Source organism: Populus nigra, chromosome 3 (genome assembly GCF_951802175.1).
Source record: "Populus nigra chromosome 3, ddPopNigr1.1, whole genome shotgun sequence".
Taxonomy (NCBI): Eukaryota; Viridiplantae; Streptophyta; class Magnoliopsida; order Malpighiales; family Salicaceae; genus Populus; species Populus nigra.
Window position 1 is genome coordinate 19,950,896 of NC_084854.1, and position 22,381 is coordinate 19,973,276.

Here is a 22,381-nt window from a genome sequence, read left to right on the forward strand (position 1 = left end):
CTTAAATTGGACAGGAAGTACAACTGTATTTGGATACACCACATGACAAGGACAGAGGAAACTTCAAAGCAGCTTCCTGCTCTTCCCATGCTTCAATTTTATGATTATTAATTAACTAATACTAGTTAAGAAATAATTAATTCATTTTTGCTTAGACCCATTTTTTTCGAAAAGTGAAAAACTGAAAGACGGTATGTGTCACAAACTCTACCTGGGCGGGTAATTAACGTAATACCATGGTTATGGAACCCAAAACTAATGACCAGACTGGTATAGATAAGATAAAAAATCAATATAAATAAAAATTCGGTAAAATTTAGTTAACCTACTAGTAAGTTAACCCATTGACTCAGGCAATTCAGAAAAATCTGGTTGAGATTTTTTTTTAAAATATGTTTTTTCTCTTAACAAGAAATCTTTTATAAAAAATAAAAATTAATTGGTTATTAACACTTTTTAAAATTTACTATAATTATAATTATAAGAATATTTTATTTTTTTAATGTACAATTTAAAACCCTTATATATTTTATATTCACATAAAGAAAATTATATTTTTTTTATTATTGAATAAAAAAATTTGATTGAAATATTTCAACTTAAAAAGATAACACATCAATATAATATTTTTTTAATTTGGAATAATTTTTTTATAATAATTTTTAAAATTTTACTATTTATAATATTTATAGTGTATATTCATATAAATATAGTATCTTTATATTTTTATATAAAATATTAAAATATAAAATATTGTTTTTTTAAATTTATTTTATCTAAATTTAACATATTACTCAAAATCCGATTCATTAACCGAATCAACTCCTTGTCGAGTCTGATAACTATGCGTAATACAGCGTTAGTTTTGAACACACAGAGTTTTCTCGAAAGTTCAAATTGTGACCAATCCCCACTTATTACGCAATGCTAAATGGGGCCCGCAAGGCGCTGGCAGCAGGCAAAACAAATAGTATCGAGAATCAAAGAGAGCCAAATGCAGAGGTGGACGGCCAAGATGCAAAGCATCAAAAGCAGAGGGCCCCACAAAAACAGAAGACGGTGGACCCCCGGTTTACATATAAAGTAAAGGAAAATAAATCATCTCTTCCCCTCGGAAACAAGAACCAAACGCAGCGACAAGAAGGTTTCTCTCCTTTTGCTTTCTCTCACGCAGCCAGTACCTTGTTCTTGTACCTCATACCAAGACAGAGAAGAAGATCAAAATGACGGGAGATAGAAACATTGGTGTGGCTATGGACTTCTCGCCTAGCAGCAAGAACGCTCTCAAATGGGCCATTGATAACTTGGTTGATAATGGTGACATTCTTTATCTCATCCACATCAATCCCAACTCTCATAACCAGCTTTTTGCTAAGTCTGGTTCTCGTGAGTAATTAATTAGTTAAATCCCTTTTAGTTAAAAACTATACACACACGCACGCATATTTATCTGATCTGTGCTCTTAAATTTCTTGATGATTTAGCTCTTATTCCTCTGGCTGAGTTTAGAGAGCCCGAGATTTTGAAGAAGTACGACGTCCAAGCAGACATTCAAGTTCTTGATATGCTTGACACCATTTCACGACAGAAAGAGGTACTGTGCCTGCTAGGTAGCTCAGCTACTAGTATTGAATTGATCTGCGTGTTCAACGAGTTGTTATTGAATTGTTTAAAAAAAAATATACAGGTGAAAGTTGTTTCAAAACTGTACTGGGGAGGAGATGCCAGAGAGAAGCTCCTTGATGCTATCGATGATCTAAAGCTCGACTCATTGGTCATGGGAAGCAGGGGACTTGGCACTATCCGAAGGTATTAATAATTATATTTCTGAAATCCTTTTTTTCATTAATCAATCTACAAGTATATTACTAATTACATGATACTAAAAAGATCAATTCCAAAAACAAATAAGTAGATGATTTATGTGCTTGTCTTGGGGTTGTTGTGAAAACAGGATACTTCTGGGAAGTGTGAGCACTTATGTGATGACCCATGCTCCATGCCCTGTGACAATCGTCAAGGAAAAGCAGTGAAGAGGAAGCAATCATCTGGGCATGGCTTTTTCAATTTTACACTGGAGTGGTCCTATTTATTATGCTTTGTTTTTCAAACCAACTTTTACTGTTTGGACTATTATTCTATAAAAATAAAATTAAAAAAATGATGATGGATGTTGGATGGACTTTCTCTCGTTGTAATTCCCGTGATTCACAGCTATGAAAAATGAAGTGCTGCACTGCACTGCACTGCACTGCTTGCTTGGTACGATAATTTCAATGGTGGTTAGAGGGTTGAAATTTGTGTGCTCTGGCAGGCAGTGCACGTTGCAGTAACTTTAGGAGGAGGAGAGTCGTTTCGTTCTTTATTAAAAAAATAAAATAAATCATTATTCGTTATAAATAAATGAATAAATCAGGGAGCAGTACAGCTTGCGGTTTGTTGAAATCTCTTATGGCTTTGCAGTCAGGATTCTGCGATTTTAGATTTCTAAAAGAAAAAACTACTCAAAGGTTTTGATCTCGATTTCACTTTCTTTTAGTGTTTTGATTCTCTTTTATAACAATATTCTCTTCTCTCCCCTCTCCATTACCAGAAAAATGAGCACAAGTTTTACGGTGTATTTAAGATTGTAATTGTAATTGTTTTTAATTTAAAAATATATCAAAATAATATAAAAAAATTAATTTTAAATAAAAAAAATTAATTTTTTTAAAATTTTTAAAAAAATATATATATATAAACAAATAAATAATATAAAAACTCAGTTGAAGTCATAGTAATTCCAGGACAAATATGTCCCGTGCCCAAACAAGTGGTTGGCCTCCAAGCGACAGAAAATAATTTACTGGGCTTGATGAGGAACCGCAGTCCAGTCATCCGATTGTGCAATTGAAAGATGATTTTACTGGGCTCGTGGCTGACGCCAATCTAATAGCCCAGGTTAGGCGTACTTACCGGAACTGCAGTCCGATCACCAGAGCTCAAGCTCGACCATTTCCAAATCTGTCTCCGGCAGATTGCGCATCGGTTATATAATCATTTTAAGTTTTACTGCACAAACTTGCTTTGCAAACAGACATCATGTTCAAGTGGAAATAATATTTTTAGCTCTGTGTGTGTGTGTGTGTGTGTGTGTGTGTGAGTGTCAAGGGTGGATGTTAATCATGCATTTAATTACCAGATACGCGACAACAAAATTAATTTCCAATTTTTCCAATTTTAGCCAAGCATAAGAAAGTGAGAAAAACATACCCCCCTAAAATAATTTCTTGTTACTCTGTCTTTAGTTCCATAAGAAGCAGAAAAACTATTTTGATGTTACGTTATAAACTCAAATTTAATAAATTTTAATCTTTTTTTAAAAGTTCAAAAATTTATAGTCTCAGGTAACATGTTTAAGTCAAGTTTAGCTCGGTCCAAAAAAAAAGTCTAGCTTTCATAAGCTCAACCTTGAGGAAGAGCCCAATAACATGTGATAGTATGTAAGATTTTTTTTAAGTGTCTATTATATTTTCATTAATATTAATATTTGTATAAAAAATATTTATCCTTCATTAATGCATATAAAAAATATTTTCTTATTAAAACTATTAAGGAAAAAATTACACTTTTAACCCTTTATTTCTTTAAAGCGATAAGACTCGTGAATTATACATTCACCATAAATCTTTCAAACAAAAGATTTAAAGTCTTTATTTTTTACTGTATATATATTTTTAAAGCATTTTTCTAAAATATTATTACACTTTCTTTAAAATATCATTACACTTTCTCTATATAAAAAAAACTTATTTAAACACTAAAAAAGTTTTAAAATACACACAAAAAAATCTTTTATAAGTATCAATTACCTGTCCAGTGACCAATCAAACTCTAGACACTCAACACCCAGCACCAGCCATTTTAATTAGAAATAATAAATTAAATTGCAAAAAATAAAAAATTAACTACTTATTCAAAATATAAACCTTTAACTCCAAACAACTTATATTATTTTGACATCATCAATGTGCATTCAAGTGGTCCAAGAGCAGCGGTTAAATAGAGAAAAGAGAGATGTATAGTATAGTAATATACTTTTTTTTTTGTAAAGGGTATGATTTAAGATTTAAAATAAAAGTAACGTTCCATATATATATATATATATATATATATATATATATATGTATATATATATATATACACACATATATATATATACATATATACATACATATACATACACACACACACACACACACACACACACACACACATATATCCCCACTCGCTCTCTCTCTTTGTAACTTTCCTTGCAAGGCTTTATCAATCCTTGACATTTCTTAAGGTTTTTGCTGATCATATTGCTGGTTGTTCCAACTGAAATGTGGACAGACAGGCTCCTTCCAACAGCTAGCCACTGTTTACCAACTTGTTTGCTTGATGCTGACTGCTCGGTTGGAAAAACCTTCGAGGGAAACTTTCTTTCCAAGATGTTTCAGTTAATTATACAAGTTAAGCAATACACGCGCGCGCGCATATATATATATATATATATATATATATATACATATATTCCTGTTCGTAATTCATATACCTCGCATTGAATTTTCTAGAAATTGAGAATGAGCCGATAAGGTTGGATAAAAAAATGGAGGAGGAGATATTAAGGAAAGAGAGTATTTATTCAAATTTCAAAACTAAGGACTATAGGAAAAAAAACAAGGAAAGTTTTGTTAAAAACTAGAAAGTGAAGTATCATATTACCAAAATGTCCCTTAAGCCCTAAACCATGTCCTGCTGGAACTGGAAAAGAAATGGAAAGGCAGCAAAGCATGCCCCTCGCCTCGCCATGTTATTTTGAAAATAACATGAGTTCTCTCTGTTTTTTTATCTTTGTTAAATTTAGTTATTTTAAAGGATGGTTTGAGTTTTTATTCTTTTTTTTAAGCCTTTTTTTTGCTATTTTATAAAGGGTTGTCTCGGGTTTGTTTTTCAGTTTTTGTTAAATTTATTTAAAAAAAAAAATATTTTAATTACAATTATCGATTTTATTTTCTAACATTTAATTTGAAGATTGTTGAGCTTTTTAGTTTAGTCTAAGGTCTATAATTTAAAAAGTTATGAGTTTGAAATATTAACTTGATTTTATAAAATTCACCCGGACTTGCATGGTTTTTTTTTTATATTTTTTAAGTTTATTTTTTTTTGTTTTATTCCTTAATATTTTGTTATTTGTTTTTTATAAGTTTGTTACGTGGTTTTGAAAATAATAAGGGTTAACTATGATTTTTTTTAACCTTTACTGAATCAATTTTTTTTATTTTTTAAATTAAATTAAATTAATCGCGTGAGAGGAAGCATAAAATACTCTATTTGCAGTGTTTTTTTCCTTTCCAAGTTACTGTTCTGAAAACAGTGTCTTCTTTACTTGCAAAGAAAAATGTGAAGTTTGAACTTGTTTTTTGTATTTGTGCGCGCGCGTGTGTTCACTTGGCTACACATGAACGTTTTTTTGTTTTTTGGTTAACATGTCTCAAATCTGAACTCTAAGGTTAAGTTATAGTATTTATGAGAAAATAGTTTCTTAAAATCTCCACAAAAAAACAATCTCATTTACCAAAGCTAGGTTAAATATAGTCTGATGTAAATAAATTTATTTACACCTCTAACATCCCTAGAAAAAAGAAGCATTAATTCGATGCTTCTGATTTACTTTCTACTTTTGTGTGAAGATAACTTAATGTGGCATGGGTTACAAGTGAAGCTGGAACTTAATAATGCGAATGCATCACCTAACGATGTGCACATTTTACAGTGCCGAGATAAACCAGTATTAGTTTCCCTGTGCAAAAACTCAAGCTTCATCTGTGAGCTTAAAGGAACAAGAGCAGCAGATGACAAGGAAAGAAATGGAGTGAGATCCATAATCACAATTAAGGATAGATTAGGAGACCATCATTTTGACTGATCCGTCGCCTGCACGACTCCCACCACCTTACTTTATTATATTTTTCAAACTAACTCTGGGAATCATTAATGACCTTATCATTTATAACCCTTGTTTAAGCAAACCAAAGACAAGAAGCCTTTTTTTTTTTTTAATTTATTTATTGTGTTCTTGAACGAAAAAAAGAACAGTTAAAAAATAATAGAATCATCATCATCATCAAGAAGGAAGAGCCTTTTCCTGTCTTTTTCATGTCGTGTACGAGCGAGTTTCAGTAATCATAACTAGCTTCACTCCACACATGACACATAGGTTTATATAGGAAGCTCCCCACATTTACCAAATTAATAAACCAAATAAAATTTTGTTTTTAGCCCCACTGAAGCGAACATGGTTCTTACCTTATGGATAGAGCTTTCATCCACCAAAAAGACACAGAAACAGCTCACCAACAAGAAGAGCAACATTTCCAGCTCAAGCTTTGTGTTCCAGTACCAGTGAAGCTAAGAAGCTCCTGAACCCATTTTCTCTACTGGGCTCCTGGGTCTCAAAATCTCTTAGAAACTTGTATTGCAAAGCTAGTTTCTCAGATGGGTTTTGCTTGAAAAGGCTACAATTTAATGGTATGGTAGTGAACGATTCTGTTTTTTTTGTGATTCACCTGGGCTGGTTTTGAAAGAAGAGAAGGGAGAAATGGAGGGTCTGATTGAGAAGAATAATGAATGTAACAGAGAGAAAGACACGAACTTTGGTGAAAAGAAAGGTGAAGTCCAGACATTTGGTGATTTGATTGAAGACAAATGTAGAGAAAGCAGTTCAAGTTCTGACTTTTTAACTTCCGAGGCCACAGGGAATGAGGAGCATGGTCATAGTAGCTCTGAAGAGGGCTCATCTTCTCCTCATACAATGGGTTGGCCTGTACTGAAAGATGAAGCACCTGATTGCACAAATACCGATGGTGTAACTGATGATGAAGAGAAATCCCACTTTGATGATAGGAAGTTGGAGAAACAAGGGTCTTCGGTTTCAGGTATTGATTTTTCCCCTTCTGTATTTACATTTTGAAGTCTAAGATAATGTGTTTGATGTTTTGAGTCTGGTTTATGGTGCGATAGAGACTGAGATGATGAAGGAAAGGTTTTCAAAATTGCTGCTCGGAGAAGACATGTCTGGTTGTGGAAATGGGGTTGGTACAGCATTGGCGATCTCAAATGCCATTACTAATCTATGCGGTAAATAATCTATATATATGACTTTTAGTATCGTTGATCAGTTTGTTTTGTAGGAGTAGGCACTGGCTTTTATTTTGATGCATGTCTGTTGCTCTTTCTCTGCCCAATTTGCAGCTACCTTGTTCGGGCAACTATGGAGGTTGGAGCCTCTACCACTTGAGAAGAAAGCTATGTGGCGAAGAGAGATGGAATGGCTTCTTTGTGTGAGTGATCACATTGTGGAGTTGATGCCTTCTTGGCAGACATTTCCAGATGGAAGCAAGCTCGAGGTATAAATGTGCATGTGTGTGATTTTATTTTTATTTTTCAGAATAGACACGCTTCATAGTTCTATTTCAATCGTTACAGACCCTGATTAATGCGGCCAGCCATTGCTTTCCTCTTCTATTGTGGAATGCTACAAGTCTTTGCAAATCTAACAAACTCGAATGTCGGGTGTCTTTTTTGAATTTGACTGTTGGTTTAACTAATTGATTATTGTTGTGAACCAAAATAATAATAATAATCAAAGTTTTTATTTCTACGAGAATGGAATTTCATTATGGTTAGTTGGGAAATTATAAAGCTTATATAACAAAAAGAACCAAACTTCTATAAAATAGATTTGAGTACTTTAAGGCTATACCATTAATTGCTGTAATGGTCTAATTATGACTTCTCTTAAAGATTAATCAACTTGTAACTTGAATCGTATTGTAAAACATGGAAACATTTCCTTTCATGGATGTTCAGAAGTCCAACTGCGGGCAAAAAGCTATGGAAAAAATGGATGAGTGATTTCTGGATTTGTTCTTTGTTTGTTTTGTTTTTTCAATGTCGTGAACTTGTGATCCAGGTTATGACCTGCGGACCCAGATCGGATCTCTACATAAATCTTCCAGCTCTGCGCAAATTGGACAACATGCTTCTTGTAAGATTCACCAACACTTGTTAGTTCGTAAATGCTAGTATTTGTCATGACATTCTGAATGTGAATTTCTTGCACAGGAGATATTAGATAGTTTTGACAATACTGAGTTCTGGTACGTCGACCAAGGGATCCTGGCCCCTGATACTGATGGGTCAGCCTCTTTCCGAAGAACCCTGCAGCGCCAAGAAGAGAAGTGGTGGCTACCTGTGCCTCAGGTACCTCCTGGAGGCCTCCATGAAAATTCAAGAAAGAAGTTGCAGCACAAACGTGATTCTACAAATCAAATATTGAAAGCTGCCATGGCTATCAACAGTATTACTTTAGCTGAAATGGAAATCCCTGAATCTTACTTGGAGGCTCTTCCAAAGGTATAATCACCTTAGATCTATGAATGGAATTAGTATAACAAAAAGTAAGTTTTTTAAAAATTGTTGTCCCCACCTTTATTTCAGAATGGAAAAGCCAGCCTAGGAGACCTCATCTATCGATATATTTCTTCAGATCAATTTTATCCAGAATGTCTCCTTGATTGCCTAGATTTGTCTTCTGAACATCAAGCTATAGAACTTGCGAACCGAGTGGAGGCCTCAATCTATATATGGCGCAAAAGAACCAATTATAAACCTGCCAGTAGTACCAATCGATCCAGTTCAAAGTCGTCATGGGAATTGGTCAAGGAACTGATGATTGATGCAGACAAGAGGGAATTGCTTGCTGATAGAGCAGAAAGCCTCCTACTTTGCCTGAAGCAGCGATTCCCTGGTCTTCCACAGACAACTTTGGATATGAGCAAAATCCAGTACAACAAGGTTTTGATTTCTTAGCCCGATAAAATTTATTTTATTATTGTGATTGTCTTGTAATATCAATTTCATAATCAGTTCAGTTTACTTAATTACTTAGGATGTTGGGAAATCCATTTTGGAGAGCTACTCGAGAGTTTTAGAGAGCTTGGCATTTAATATTGTGGCCCGAATTGACGACCTGCTCTACGTGGATGATTTGACAAAACATTCGGATCATTTCTCTTCAATCTCTAAAGTCAGTGTGATTGCTCACAAAAGTGTAACAATTCCATACTCGGTCCCCGTCTCAAACACTCCATACAAAACAGCTTTCAACACACCAAGCTTTTCACCAGGTCAACAACGAATAAGCCCTGCAAAGGGAGACCGATCGCCTTTCATGACCAGTGGCAAAATTCCTCAGCGTGGTTTAGGCGTAAAAAAGGTATTGACAGAGTATCTCAGTATAGATACAGAAGACAGGGATGGCGGCAACATGATCGAGGGAGCAGACAATGTGATTCGAAACACCTCGGCTTCTCAAACCAGAGTTGAATCTTTTGGGTCTATAATAGAAACAATCAGCTCACCTGAGAACAGATTTTCTGATATCTGCTAAATTCATCTGCTGATGGCTCCTTCGTGCATGTATCCCCCCCCCCCCCCCCAAATAGAATTAGGAAGATGTTTGAGAGCTGGGTAAAGCACATCATGTTATTTAAACCTTAGATGTAACGAGATATATGTAATGATAATGAGTTGAGTGCTTCGTGAATCATTCATGAATTTGTTGTTTGTCGATTAACTTTCCTTGATTGACCCAACTGGGAAGAACCGAAGAGAGAGAGAAAATAGCGGCATCCCGATTTATTTTTAATTATTGACATAGTTATATTAAGACCATCGAATTTTTTTGTAACAACTAATATTTTTTAGATGAAAGGCAGTTAAAAAAAACAAATTTAATAAAAAATAGTACTTCCAAGAAGCCCTTTGTGCTAAATTAATATTTATGGATGTTTAAAGAAGAAAAACAATAATTCTCAAAAGGAAAAGAGGTCAACTTTGCTGACTTCTTAATTACTATTAAGAAGAAAAAAGAAAGAATATGAGCGGTGTTGGTTGGGGATCATCGGGACAACAATGGCCGCTATCAAATTTAAAGAGGAGACATTTAGTGATGCACAGAAATCTTCCAGGCTGTTTTTTTTTTTTTTAATATCTGTGAAAGTAGCTGATTAAAAAGAAACTGTTAATATTAAAAAAAAAAAAAAAAAAACCATTGGTGGCCCCGTCAAAACTTAACAATCAAATACATGACAAAAATCCAATCGTATATATATCTACAATGGAATTCAATTTCTTACTCTAATTATTATAGATAATTAAGACATCTTCTCGTTTTTATTATGTATTTGACTTAAAATATTATGTTTTAATTCGTATACTTTTTTATCATTCCAATTATAATTACGATTCATTTTCTAATTTTATTATTCAATATATTCATGTAACTATTTGTTTAGTCAGGGAGAAAAAAAAGACATGGAAGATACCCCTTTCTACCTCATAAAATTATTAACGACTCATTGGATTTATTTGGGATGTTTATTGACAAATGATTTATATGAATTAAAAATATTTCTTTTCGGGGGTTTCTCTATCATTATGGTCCGTATTTTAAAAAATATAAAGAGCATTTATGCACAATATCTGTAACAAGCAGCTTTTAAACCCTAGCCTCATTTACATAGCGTATAGTTTAAACTATTTAATATTTACTATGATTCTTGCGATTTATAAAAAGGTCGTTGTAGTATAGTGGTGAGTATTCCCGCCTGTCACGCGGGTGACCCGGGTTCGATCCCCGGCAACGGCGTTTGCTTTTGTTTTTTCATGGAGGCTGGCGTTTTGCACGTGTATTACGGTAGTTGGCCGGCTCAAGGGGGAGCTTGTGCTTGCTCATTGAAGTTGTAGTAACTATGTAGCCTTTTCTTATCGTCACAGGATAAAAAAGATATGAAAATAGTTGGAATAAAAATATATTTAATTAAAAAAATAAAAATATAAACATAAATATGTCATCTATACTTATTGGAAATGGGATATATTTCTAAAAATAATATTTTTTATTTCTATCCTTAAAATATCCCTATAAAAAAAATCTTAATTCTAAACTTGTTTAATTAAAACATCAAAAAAAAAAAATAACTATTATAGTTTTTAAATCCGATCGAAGATAAGATTCAAGAATGTTAACCCAAATTGATTTTTTTAAAATAAAATCAAAACAATATTATTTTAGTTAAAAAAATCTTTTAAAAAAGAAGTTAATGAGTTTTTTATTCATATTTTGATCAGATTATGGGTTAATTTAGTTTTTTAACAAAGTCAAGCCAAGTCAATACATCCTCTATTTTTTAATAAAATTCATACCAACCATAGCCTCAAATTGTTCGAGTCCTGTGACACCTCGTTGAGCTAATCCAATTTTTATAACTAGATTTATTATATTATTATTAATTTTAACACTCAATATAAATTAAAGTGAAAAAAAATTATTTTTTTAATATACAAGTTTAACAATAATATATATTAATAATAAAATAAATTTTTTAATATTTTATTTTGTCTTATTCATTATTAACTAGATAGGATAGACAATCACAATATTTTATATATTATTATCAAACACAATTCCATCTCCATCTCTTATTTTATCTTATTTCATTTATTTCCACTATCTTGTCTTTATTTTCTCAGAATTATTATCTCGAAATAATAACCAAACACAATAATAACTTGTGTTTGTGATTGTTGCTGGACAGGTTGATGCTGCAGGGGAATGTGGAAAGGCTTCTCCTGACAATGAAGCCATGAAGCTGGCTCCTTGTGCAGCAGCAGCACAACATGGAAAGGCTGCTGCTTCAGACAGTTGCTGCATTCAGGTGAAGGGTACAGCTCAAACGTCAAGCAGTCTTTGTGCTGCAATGCTTTCGGACACTGCTAAGGCATCTGGAATCATGCCTGAAATTGCCATTACCATCCCCAAACGTCGCATTACGAGAGTGGAGGTGAGTCAGCTTGTTCCTACTTCCTAGTTGCATGCATTTTCTTTCCACCTAAAGTTCTTGCCTTCCAAGTTTTCACTCATTGCTCACCTAGTATAGTAAACACTGCTGGTTTTGCAGTTTATACACTTCCGTGACGGGAATATATCTGAACATGGACTCGAAGTACTTAAAAGCTGGTCGCTAGCTGTGTAGTTGGTAACTACTTTGCTTTACTTCTCCTTCTAGTGAATAAAAGCTAGCAGCTGGAATGTATCAAATCTGAACGTTTGAAGAGTCGGTATAGGTTAAGCTTTGAACATTGACTTGACTTTTGGTCTCTTTTATATTCTATCTTACCCCTCCCAAAAAAAAAAATTGCCAAGAGCACAAAGCTCCAAACCCCAATTGATTGAAGCAATTCGAAATGACAGGTAAGTGTGGGTCTTTCTAGACCTAGATTCTGAAACATCAAAATCAGATTTAACTAGGCCAAAAATGTGGCTGCAGGATCTTTGTCCTCGGCTTAGAAATCTTCTTTCACGACCAGAACTTCGACGAAACCACAAACTCAATGACAAGGACTGAATCAGAAACGTATCAAAGGATGAAAATCCAAGCTAGGAATGATCTGATAAACAAGTCTCCCGCCTCTACAACGATGATGATGCACAAGAACAAAATACAAAATAGAAAATAATCATGGAAGAACGCATCATCACCTCAGACATTGAAGTTCATCACATAACTGAGAAACTGAAAACAAAATCCTTGAATTTCAGAATTGTGCAGACACACGACACTACGACCAAATCATCTGTCTTTCATAAAACTAAATCCAATCCAAAGTGACCAAGGAAACATGTTTTTACTGTCTAAGATCATAAACAGTCCACAAGGTTTGACAAAGTGGATTGGCGTTACAAATCCCAACCTTGATTTCCAATAAGCCAAATGGAAGAGAGAATAAGCATCATCAGAATATCCTCAAAGATGAATTCAAATTGAAGTTCATAACAGCATGAATGGTTTCTGCAGCCAGATGTATTTATGTATGTATGTACACTTCCGGTGCATATCATATGACACATCCATCCGCCAGAGACAGAAAAATTGAACAAGTAAAAGCAGGAAGAAGAAAATTTTTCAACCACAGAGCATTTCATAACTAAGATTTTCTAGCAGTAGATTGATGCTAGAAAAAGCTTCTAAACCAAGTACTTTTATTGCAAAAGGACCAAGTAAACCATGCATCTGCCTTACAGCAAAAGAAAAAAAAAAGCGCCATATAGCCTTGTCATATATATATGTGTGTGTGTGTGTGTGTGTTGTTCCATGGCTGGTGAATTTACAATAATCAGCTTTGCGCTACACGCTGACTGATATTTCCTATTCCATATAACAAAAGGTAGATTAAACTACTACCCTATAACTTGCCTTTATACCTGCAAAAAAACATGAAAAAATAATCATATATAAAAGATAATAACTGGCTGTATTAATAACTATGAACAGACCGAGAAGTAATTATTTATTTGTTTTGAAAGGAAATAAGACAAAAGGGAGTTAATGAAGACATATTTAGGGCAGTTATAAATAAAATAAAAATAAAAAAGAACATATAAAGCATTTACATACATATTTTCAACTCATACCAGATGGCGTATTCTCTTCTAAGGGCGATGTTGTGGCTAAGATGCGAAATGTCTCTCATAACCAAAAGGTAAAACATATATGGTAAACGATTAGATGAAAAACAACTCAATGGGCATGAAATATATTTACTACATTTCAGACAACTTTTAAATGGAATTATTTCAATCCAATAATAGTTTAACCACATTAAGTGACTAAATTTAAAAGGTTAAATGCCAAAAATGGGAAGTTGGGGTGAAACTGAGAGCACAAAACTTTAATCTATAAACAAAGTAATGAAACTCCAAAATAATGCAGCCCGGACAAATATCTAAGAAGCATGTTATATTCCCAACAATAAGTAACTCAATCCAGATTATATCAGGATACACGATATCTAATATCCAAATAAGACCCATCTAACTAGGTAAGGTTATTACGATACATATTAGGTTGAAGTAAAGTATACAGAGAAATGATGAATCAAACTGTTACAAAAAGTACATGCAGTACGCGTCTTAGTGAATCAAATACCTAAATATATATATATGCCATGGCTCGTGAGATCTTAGTAATAGAGGCCCCCTGCATGAAGGAAAATTTAAAAATAACATAAATGTGAGTTGAATTCAAGTTATTTTCATAATGCTATATGCTACTAACAGGTCATACCCTGCCACCAATTTCCTCTTGAAGCACTGCCTGTGTCATCTTCAGGTCCATCCTTTTTGAACTAATGAGAAAACAGAACATGTTAGCAAGTTCCTCCATTTGTATCCCCTAACAGCAGGCTTTAACATGCAAGGAAGAGTCTGCACAAAAGTTTCAATTAACTCGTTCCTTGCCTGCATACTTAGATATTAAATTAACCCAGATACTTAATACAAACAGGTAGATGAATTTTGTGCTGACAGAGTGACAAGCTAAAATGTTGTCATCTATATATGTTCTGTATAAAAATTACTTTGCCAATTGAACTTTTAAGCTTATGGGATTATTTAAAGCATCACAAGAGATATAATTACAGAGAACAGCCTACAATGCTCCAACATTTGGCCATGCTGATTGCAATGATTATGGTTATGGATAAGACTAAAACTACAACCTCACATGGCATACTAATATTAATCCATACATACCGTTGGGTTCATGCTTGAGGTATGTGCAGTCTGAGGATGATGATAGATATCTTGACCCCCATAATAGATTGATGAACTAAGATGACACGGTTGTACTCTTTGCTCCTGATAAATGGAACTCATATCTTTGTTTGGTACGCTCTGACTTTCACCTTCATTCATTTTGGAAGTCAAATCTGAAAATAATACAGCATAGAGAGAGAGGCTGAACTGAAGATCTTGAAAACAATGTAGATAACTCCTTTTGTATATTATTTATGCCTTTTCTCATGCTTTTACAATTTACGCAGATATAAAAAAAAGTACTTAAATATTAGAGCAAAGTGGCAACACAATGCATGATTCTATGAGGAGCATGTGATTTATTTTGTTTTCATAATTTCTCAAAAAAAAAATTGCAAGCAAAGAAAGTTGCAATGCCATATTCTTTCCTGCAATATCCCAGAAAACAACTAAAATTTCAAGTATTCATAGAATTTGAGAAAATAAACAGACTAGCCAAAGCAGCACAAGCCACATGCGTATATGTCGACAAAACGAGCAAATCTTGATCTAATCAGTGACACTTTCCAGTTCATTCTAAAGACATCGTAACGGCCAGCATAACCATGATGCATATTAATCATGCCTGGAAACAATTGTCTGGCACTCGAGTGTACAACTTGCATAATCCAAACAAGCATTGAAGGAACAAGGAGAGAATATCGATACATGGCATAGAATGATGCTTGTAATAATTCTGGAACCAAAAGGAAATTAAATTCACAAGCTACATCTAGTACCTGAAGCTGGAGTTCCAGATTTGGTATTCCAGGCGTCATCTGCGGAATCCTGCTTTTTCTCAGCCACTTCGAAGCGCAATGACTCTCTCCCTAAGACCTGGATCAAGACCAACACGATGAATTTCGCACCTCAACACAACAAAGAACAGAACACTTTAACATAAAAAGCACTATAAGCTAAAACAACAGATGTTATGCAGAGAAAAGCCAAAAGAAGAACAGGAAAGTCCCACTGAACAAACATCTTATCGACCACCTCCATTTAGTCATACCGTCATGTTAAGTTTTCATTATAAAACTCGTCTTTGTGTTTTTAATATATCACTACAAAGCTAAATACAGTTAAAATGGAACCACTTCTCCACTTTCCTTATCAATCTTTACTCAATCATGTGAATATATATTTACAACCTGAAATCTATATATACATAACCCTTTAAACGTTATATCGACAGGTTACCACATACAAATCTAAAAAAAATGAAACTTCATAAGAAATTGAAAAATTAGCAGCAAGACAACACCATTAAGAATGAGAAAGCCCCATTAGAAATATCCAATGAGATTTATCGTCTGAACATGAAAAAGAAAAGCTGAGACAGAATTTAATACGGCGGGCAATTATTAAAACCTTGGGGGAAGCAGGTGCAAAAATAGAGCCAAAAATCCCCATAGAGGACGGTGAGTTCTCCTTCGAGCCAAACAAGTCAGAAGTGAAAGAAGAAGACGAGGACCCCGTTTGTTTCTTTCCCTCCATTTCTGTCCTTCTTTCAAACCCAACCCAGCTCCTCCTCTTTTTCTATATATATGAATATTCTCACTCTCTTACCAAATACAGAATCTCTTACGCTTTCATAAAAAAATTTTCTTAGTTTAAGGAACAGAAATGAGAGGAAAAGCAGAAACGCCAGAGAGAGGGGGGGTGGGGGGGGGGGGCAAGAGGCACGTGAAGATCGAGCTTTGGTGTAATCGGAAACGTAACCGTCGCCTAACCAATTTTACAAGGCAATAAAAAATTCAAATTGGAAAGACACCTGTACTCTTGTTTTAATTTTAGTTGGTCAATAAAATCACCTCTCTATTCCTTCCTTGGACATGTGGGTCGACAGAGTGGTAGATTTGAGCCACGTGTGAATCTGGGACCTACAGTCTACGCTGGATGTTCCAACATCTTACTGCCACGAGTACCCCCAGTGGATAATACCAATCCCCCTATTTTCTTATGGGTCGGTTTCTTGGAACCCATTTTTAATTTGGCTCCTCTTGGATTTTGTTTTATTTCAGGCACTGAAAGTTAGAAACCACCCAAGGGAGGCAGCGGACCTTATCTTCTTTTTTATCTTGTCGGCCCAAAGTTGGGGGTCTCTCTCATAAACTCCCAATGGAGGGTTCGGGTTGATTAGTAAACTGGTCAAGTTTCTGGATCATCGACTTAGGTTTAATGTATTAATATTAAAAATAAATTTAAAAAAAATAAAAAAAATATACTATTTTAATATACTTTTAAACAAAAAATATTTAGGATATGTTTGTTTCCTTAAAAGTAGTTTTCGAGAAACCACTTTCCAAACTTTCCTGTGTTTGTTTGCCATTAGAAAAGTTGGTCAACGGAAAATACTTTCCAGTCCAAGGAAAATTTCGCTTGATTTTCAGAAAAGTGTTTTCCTGAAAAATTTGGACGGAAAACACTTTTCGGAAGTTGTAAAAAATTTAGAAATATCATGTTATTTATTGATTATATCAAATTTAGTCCTCAAACTTTTAATTGATATATATATAGTTTTGAATATTTATTTTTCAATTTTATCTCTTAAAATTTAATTTTTATATTAACTTTGGTCCTCATTTTTATAATTGTTATTTACTTTTTTTTTGTTATTTTTTTATTGAAATTTTTTATCTATCAAATTTGATCCTTATTCTTTTGATTGTTATTTATTTTATTTGAAATAATTTATAAAATGTTAATTATTATTATTTTAATTTCTTCATCTTTTATTTATTTTTTAGATTTGATCTCTATTATTTTTTTATTATTTATTTTATTTGAGATAATTTATGAAATTTTTTTTTAATTTCATTCTCATTCAACCTTTTAATTTGTAAGATTTGTTCCTCATTATTTTAATAAACTTGAGAAAAATAAAACATTAATAAGTTATTTTTCAGCTCTTTTCCATGACATAATCAAATACTGAAAAGTATCTTCCAACTTATTTTTCATTACACTATCAAATATCAGAAAATAATTCACTTTCCCGGAATTTACTTTTTCAGAATTTATTTTCTAAAAAAAACTACTTTCCAATAAATAAACTAAGCCTTAAAAAACCATTATTGTCACCGTTTCAAATACCCCTATTTTGACACGACACTGTTTCCAAATCATGTAAGGCAACACCGTTTTTCGTGTGAATTCTGAGTAAGTTAGGTAATCAAGCAAAATATATGTTGATTATTTTCCAATTATAAACTCTCAAACTCAGTGAAATGAAGGAGTCCATGTTAGATTATGACATTCAGATTTATTTAAGGCATGGAATGTGCTTCTTATTCTCTCTAATATGTGGAGGTATGTCCTTGAAATGATCTATTTAGGACTCTCGATTTTATGTTTTCATGACTCTTGATTTTTATCAACAAATCACCAACTTTTTGAAAACTTATTATAATCTGATGGATTATTATAATTTATTTTTTTTATTGTTGTGAAGAATTTGTCACACCCACCTATTTACTTTGGATAATATCAGTATGAAAATTATTTTATACCCTTAATTATGGGTGATTTACCATCAAATAAAAACTTAATGTTAACAATACACTTAAACACCCACGAAACACTAATTATTGTAATAGTATTTTATGTTTTATTTTAATTTAAGTCTTCAAAAAATTATTTTTTTATTATTTTTTATTTTTAACTTCATCCTTTAATATTTAGCTATTTTAAAAATTGTATTTCGTAATTTTTTTAAAACTTTTCTCTCTATTGAGTTATATACCGGTCTTATAGAATTATTTTTTTTTTAATTTCAACTTTTAACATTAGATATGTTGGAAGTGACGCTTTATATTTTTTTTTTGTTTTTTATGAATTTATTTTAATTTCATGACGCATGTCATAAATTTAACTAGTTAACTCAGGTAGACTCAAGTTGTTTTTTTATTTCTTTTTATAATAGATTTTTTTCATTTTCATCCTTAAACAATTAGTTAGTTGAAAATTAAACCTCATAAATATTTTTTATTTATTTTCTATGAAATTATCTCGATCTCATGGTTTTTTTTTATCTTTCAATGATGAATTAGTTGAAAATTAAGCTTCATAAATAATTTTTTTTTTATGAGATTATCTCAATCTCATGATACAAGTTATAGGTTTAGCAGATTGATCCCGATTGACTCTATTCAATTTTTGGAACCTTTTTAATTGGATTTCATAGTTTTTTTTTCCTTCAATGTGGTTATCCTGATCAGGCGAACTCGAGTTATTTATTTTTGTCCTTTTTTAATAGATTTTTTTTTAATTTTACCCTCCAACAACTCAATTTTTTTTTTTAATTTCATCTTTCAATGCTAGGTTGTTTGAGAATTGGACTTTGTAATTTTTTTTCAATTTGCTTTTCGTAAAGTTATTTCTAGTTTCATCAATTAAGTTTTTTTTCCTTGATTTCATCATTCAATATTGAGTTGGTTGGAAATTAAGATTTGTAATTTTTTTGTTTGTTTTTTATGAGATTATCTCGATCTCATAACCGTATTTATAAGTTTGACAAGTCCCCCCATGTTGACTCAAGTAGTTTCTTTGTCCTTTTTTTTTAATTTTGATATTTTATCTCAATTTAGCCCTTCAACATTGAGTTGATTAGGAATTGACCCTTATAATTTATTTTGATTTGTTTTTTAGAGTTATCATAATTTCATGACCCGAATTATTGATTTAACAGTTAACTCAAGTCGATTCAATATATCATCGTCTTAACATTTAAAAAAATATCATTCAATACTTCGTCATATTAATATTTAGAAAACACATCAATAAAACTTGAATATTTTTTATATAAAAATAAAATTAATTTGATCTGAGGGGCAACACATGTCAATAACTTAGGAAATCCTAAAATACACATTGAATAGTCTTTTTTCGTGAAAACATTTAAAACAAATTAACTATTTGACCGACCGTGCCGCATCACGATAACGAGAAATGAGAGTGTGTGTGTGTGTATATATATATATATATATTAATGAAAATGAAAATGAAAGGCTGTGTGCTGGAATGAGTGGTGTGGGGGGTGGGGGCGGTGTTTTGCTTTGTTTTATATCCAGTCCACTGACAGCTAATGCGCGTGAAAATAGGAGGCTGAATCGCTTTGAAAATACATGTTTGGTGATTAATTTTTTAGTTTGGTATATCTCGGCACCCCCAAGCTATAATTTATAGGTCCGCCCTCCGAAGTATCCATCCCATATTGGAAGTCTAGAAAATAAAACAAGAATAATTTCTACTTTAAATTGAAAAATGTAGAGAATAAAATAATATAATATAAAACAATAGTAGTCTACCTAATCTAATAAATAAACTACGATTTTTTGTGCAATATGGACAAATAAAATTGAAGGAGGTTAAATGCAGGGATCTTACCATTTAATCCCTCTGATCCTAAACTTTTACTAGTGGGAGACTTGGATGGTCATTTTTATAGTGTTTTGGATAAGAAAGTTAATACAAGTGGTTAGACCAACCATAAAAGTATTTTTATAAAATCACCATGTAATATGTTACTATATATATATATATTTAGTAATGTGATGCAAATTATTTTCTAATTAAAAATACATCATAATATATATATATATATATATTATATTTTTTTATATTAATATTATCTAAAAACACCTAAATTAATGATATTAATTTAGATGTTTTTCAATAATATTAGTATACAAAATATTTTAAATAAGAGTTTCAACCATGATTAGATACGGCATGATACTCCGATATAATTAGATAAGAAAGAAATAATAAATAAATACGTGACAATGAAAAGAGAGTGAAGAGATAACGAAGCTTAGGGTCCATATGGTTGCCGTCACAAGACGAGTGGCCCATGTGGAAGGTGCAGTCGTTAGCTAGCCACTCTGGGTCGCCGCGTGGTGTCTGTGTGTCCATTTTTTAGCCACATGGAGTGTCGTCGTCCTAGATGTTCCACTCTGGCATGCATCCAGTTTCCTTATCACATGTCCTTGGATATGCAGGAGTTAAAGAGTAAATTACTGTTTAGTCCCCACTTGGTAGTGAAATTATTAGTTGGTGCATTTAGTTTTAATGTTTTTATAACGTGTTCCTATATTTTTATATTCATTTATAATTTAAGATAATGTTTAATATTATAGTTTCAATTATTTTTTAAAGTGTTTTGCTTGAGAATATATTAAAATAATATATATATATATACACACACACACTAGTACATTAAAATGATATATACAATATTAAAAAACCAATGAAAATTAACATTTTGAAAGGGAATTAAAACAAAAATTAGGTTGTTTTGCTAGATTGGGTGTTGAAGTGACCATATTTGTGGTGATGATATTTTGATTTATGATAAAATAGGGTAGGGGTTTGCTGTTATTTGTAGAGAGAGAAAAATAGAGGAAAAGAAGAAATGAGGGAAGGGGAGAGGGAGGGTTGCTTTTCAGATCATAAATTAAATATTATCAATAGATTTACGGATGAATTTCACTGATGGGTTAATTCTGTCGGTAATTTCATTTGTATAAATGATACATCATTTTATCTTTTGGCTCTTTTTAATTCATTTTTTTACTGTAATTCTCTTAGTATATACCAAAAAAATATTTCTATCAATATTTACCGATGGATACAATGAGAAACTATTCTGTCTATACAGTTCACCATAATCTACCAATAAAAAAAAACATGTATATTTGCCTTACCTTCGATTTTGATCTTTACCTTTTTAATTTTTTATAGATAACGAAATTATTTTTTTAACGAAATTAAGCATTAACCCAATATTAAGATATTTTTACATTATTTTAACATCATAAAAAACAAATCTAAAAAAATTATTAAATCTAATTCTTAATTATCTTAACATAGAAAATGAAATTAAAATAATAATAAAAATAAAAATATAAAAACTTAAAAGATAAAAAAAACACTATTACAATCCATGTCTCCTCTGCTCTGTAAATTCTCCAAGGCAATTAGTTTTTTTCTTTTAAATCTTAATTTTAATAGCATGAAAAACAATGAAAATCGAGGAGGATGATTAATTAGGAGAGCACTTACATGACCACTCCATAGCAAAGTTGTGTATGGTTGAGCAAGAAGATGAAAGTATTTCAGCTTCTTTCGATACCAACAGCCATGACTTGCTTGCTTTCTGTCCATATCCATACCCTCTTCGATTTCTCGTAGGAACCGCCATTCGATGACACATTCTAACACAACAACTGCATCGCAAATGGATTTCTCGTAGGATCCGATAACCATGGCCCTGGGCAGCTTGGTCTCCTTTTCTGTTCCTAGTAAGCGTAGACAACTTGCCTGAACTTAATACTCTTTTTGTTCTTTTTCTTTTTTATGGTTTTTCAGGATGATACTTTAATATTTTTATATTAATCTAATATATTTTATTTTAAATATAATATAATTCAAAATATCACAGCTCTCCAACCTTTTTTTTCCATAAAATAATAATTCTTTAAACTTCAAATTGACAATTTTTCATTTTCTATATTTTAAACATAAATATTTTTAAAGTGTATTTTTTTAGAATATTATTATAAATTTTTCTCTAAAAAAATATTTACTTAAGCATTCAAGAGTTTTTAAATCTATAAAACATAGTTTTTTACAGGTACTACCTACATTGACTTACCA

General features: G+C 32.2%; 3 protein-coding genes and 1 non-coding gene across 10 annotated transcripts; 3 read left to right on the forward strand and 1 right to left on the reverse strand.

Moving 5' to 3' along the window:
- The first annotated feature begins 1,086 nt into the window (after positions 1-1,086).
- Positions 1,087-2,173, forward strand: LOC133688700 (universal stress protein PHOS32-like). The gene is made up of 4 exons (XM_062108275.1): positions 1,087-1,386; positions 1,485-1,594; positions 1,688-1,809; positions 1,955-2,173. The coding sequence occupies exons 1-4, from the start codon at positions 1,224-1,226 to the stop codon at positions 2,031-2,033; spliced, it is 474 nt and encodes a 157-aa protein (XP_061964259.1). The 5' UTR covers positions 1,087-1,223; the 3' UTR covers positions 2,034-2,173.
- A 3,991-nt stretch (positions 2,174-6,164) lies between these two features.
- On the forward strand, positions 6,165-9,634 carry LOC133689510 (rop guanine nucleotide exchange factor 7-like). 2 transcript variants are annotated; one of them, XM_062109368.1, is made up of 7 exons: positions 6,165-6,959; positions 7,045-7,161; positions 7,276-7,430; positions 7,997-8,071; positions 8,152-8,439; positions 8,524-8,880; positions 8,975-9,634. In XM_062109368.1, the coding sequence occupies exons 1-7, from the start codon at positions 6,623-6,625 to the stop codon at positions 9,473-9,475; spliced, it is 1,830 nt and encodes a 609-aa protein (XP_061965352.1). In that variant the 5' UTR covers positions 6,165-6,622; the 3' UTR covers positions 9,476-9,634. The 2 variants fall into 2 exon arrangements, with proteins under 2 accessions (XP_061965352.1, XP_061965351.1); XM_062109367.1 differs by having other exon boundaries at positions 6,166-6,959; positions 8,149-8,439.
- A 1,029-nt stretch (positions 9,635-10,663) lies between these two features.
- On the forward strand, positions 10,664-10,735 carry TRNAD-GUC (transfer RNA aspartic acid (anticodon GUC)). The gene has a single exon. It is a non-coding gene; the product is annotated as a tRNA-Asp (tRNA).
- A 2,367-nt stretch (positions 10,736-13,102) lies between these two features.
- Positions 13,103-16,404, reverse strand: LOC133689511 (uncharacterized). 6 transcript variants are annotated; one of them, XR_009841312.1, is made up of 7 exons: positions 16,094-16,404; positions 15,463-15,559; positions 14,681-14,856; positions 14,214-14,274; positions 14,076-14,126; positions 13,562-13,613; positions 13,103-13,351 (listed from the first exon to the last, which is right to left on the reverse strand). XR_009841312.1 is itself a non-coding variant. In XM_062109369.1 (6 exons), the coding sequence occupies exons 1-5, from the start codon at positions 16,217-16,219 to the stop codon at positions 14,110-14,112; spliced, it is 477 nt and encodes a 158-aa protein (XP_061965353.1). In that variant the 5' UTR covers positions 16,220-16,403; the 3' UTR covers positions 13,103-13,351; positions 14,076-14,109. The 6 variants fall into 6 exon arrangements, 2 of the variants coding, with proteins under 2 accessions (XP_061965353.1, XP_061965354.1); XR_009841311.1 differs by having other exon boundaries at positions 13,545-13,613; XR_009841310.1 differs by having other exon boundaries at positions 13,562-14,126; positions 16,094-16,403.
- Between the last annotated feature and the right edge of the window lie 5,977 nt (positions 16,405-22,381).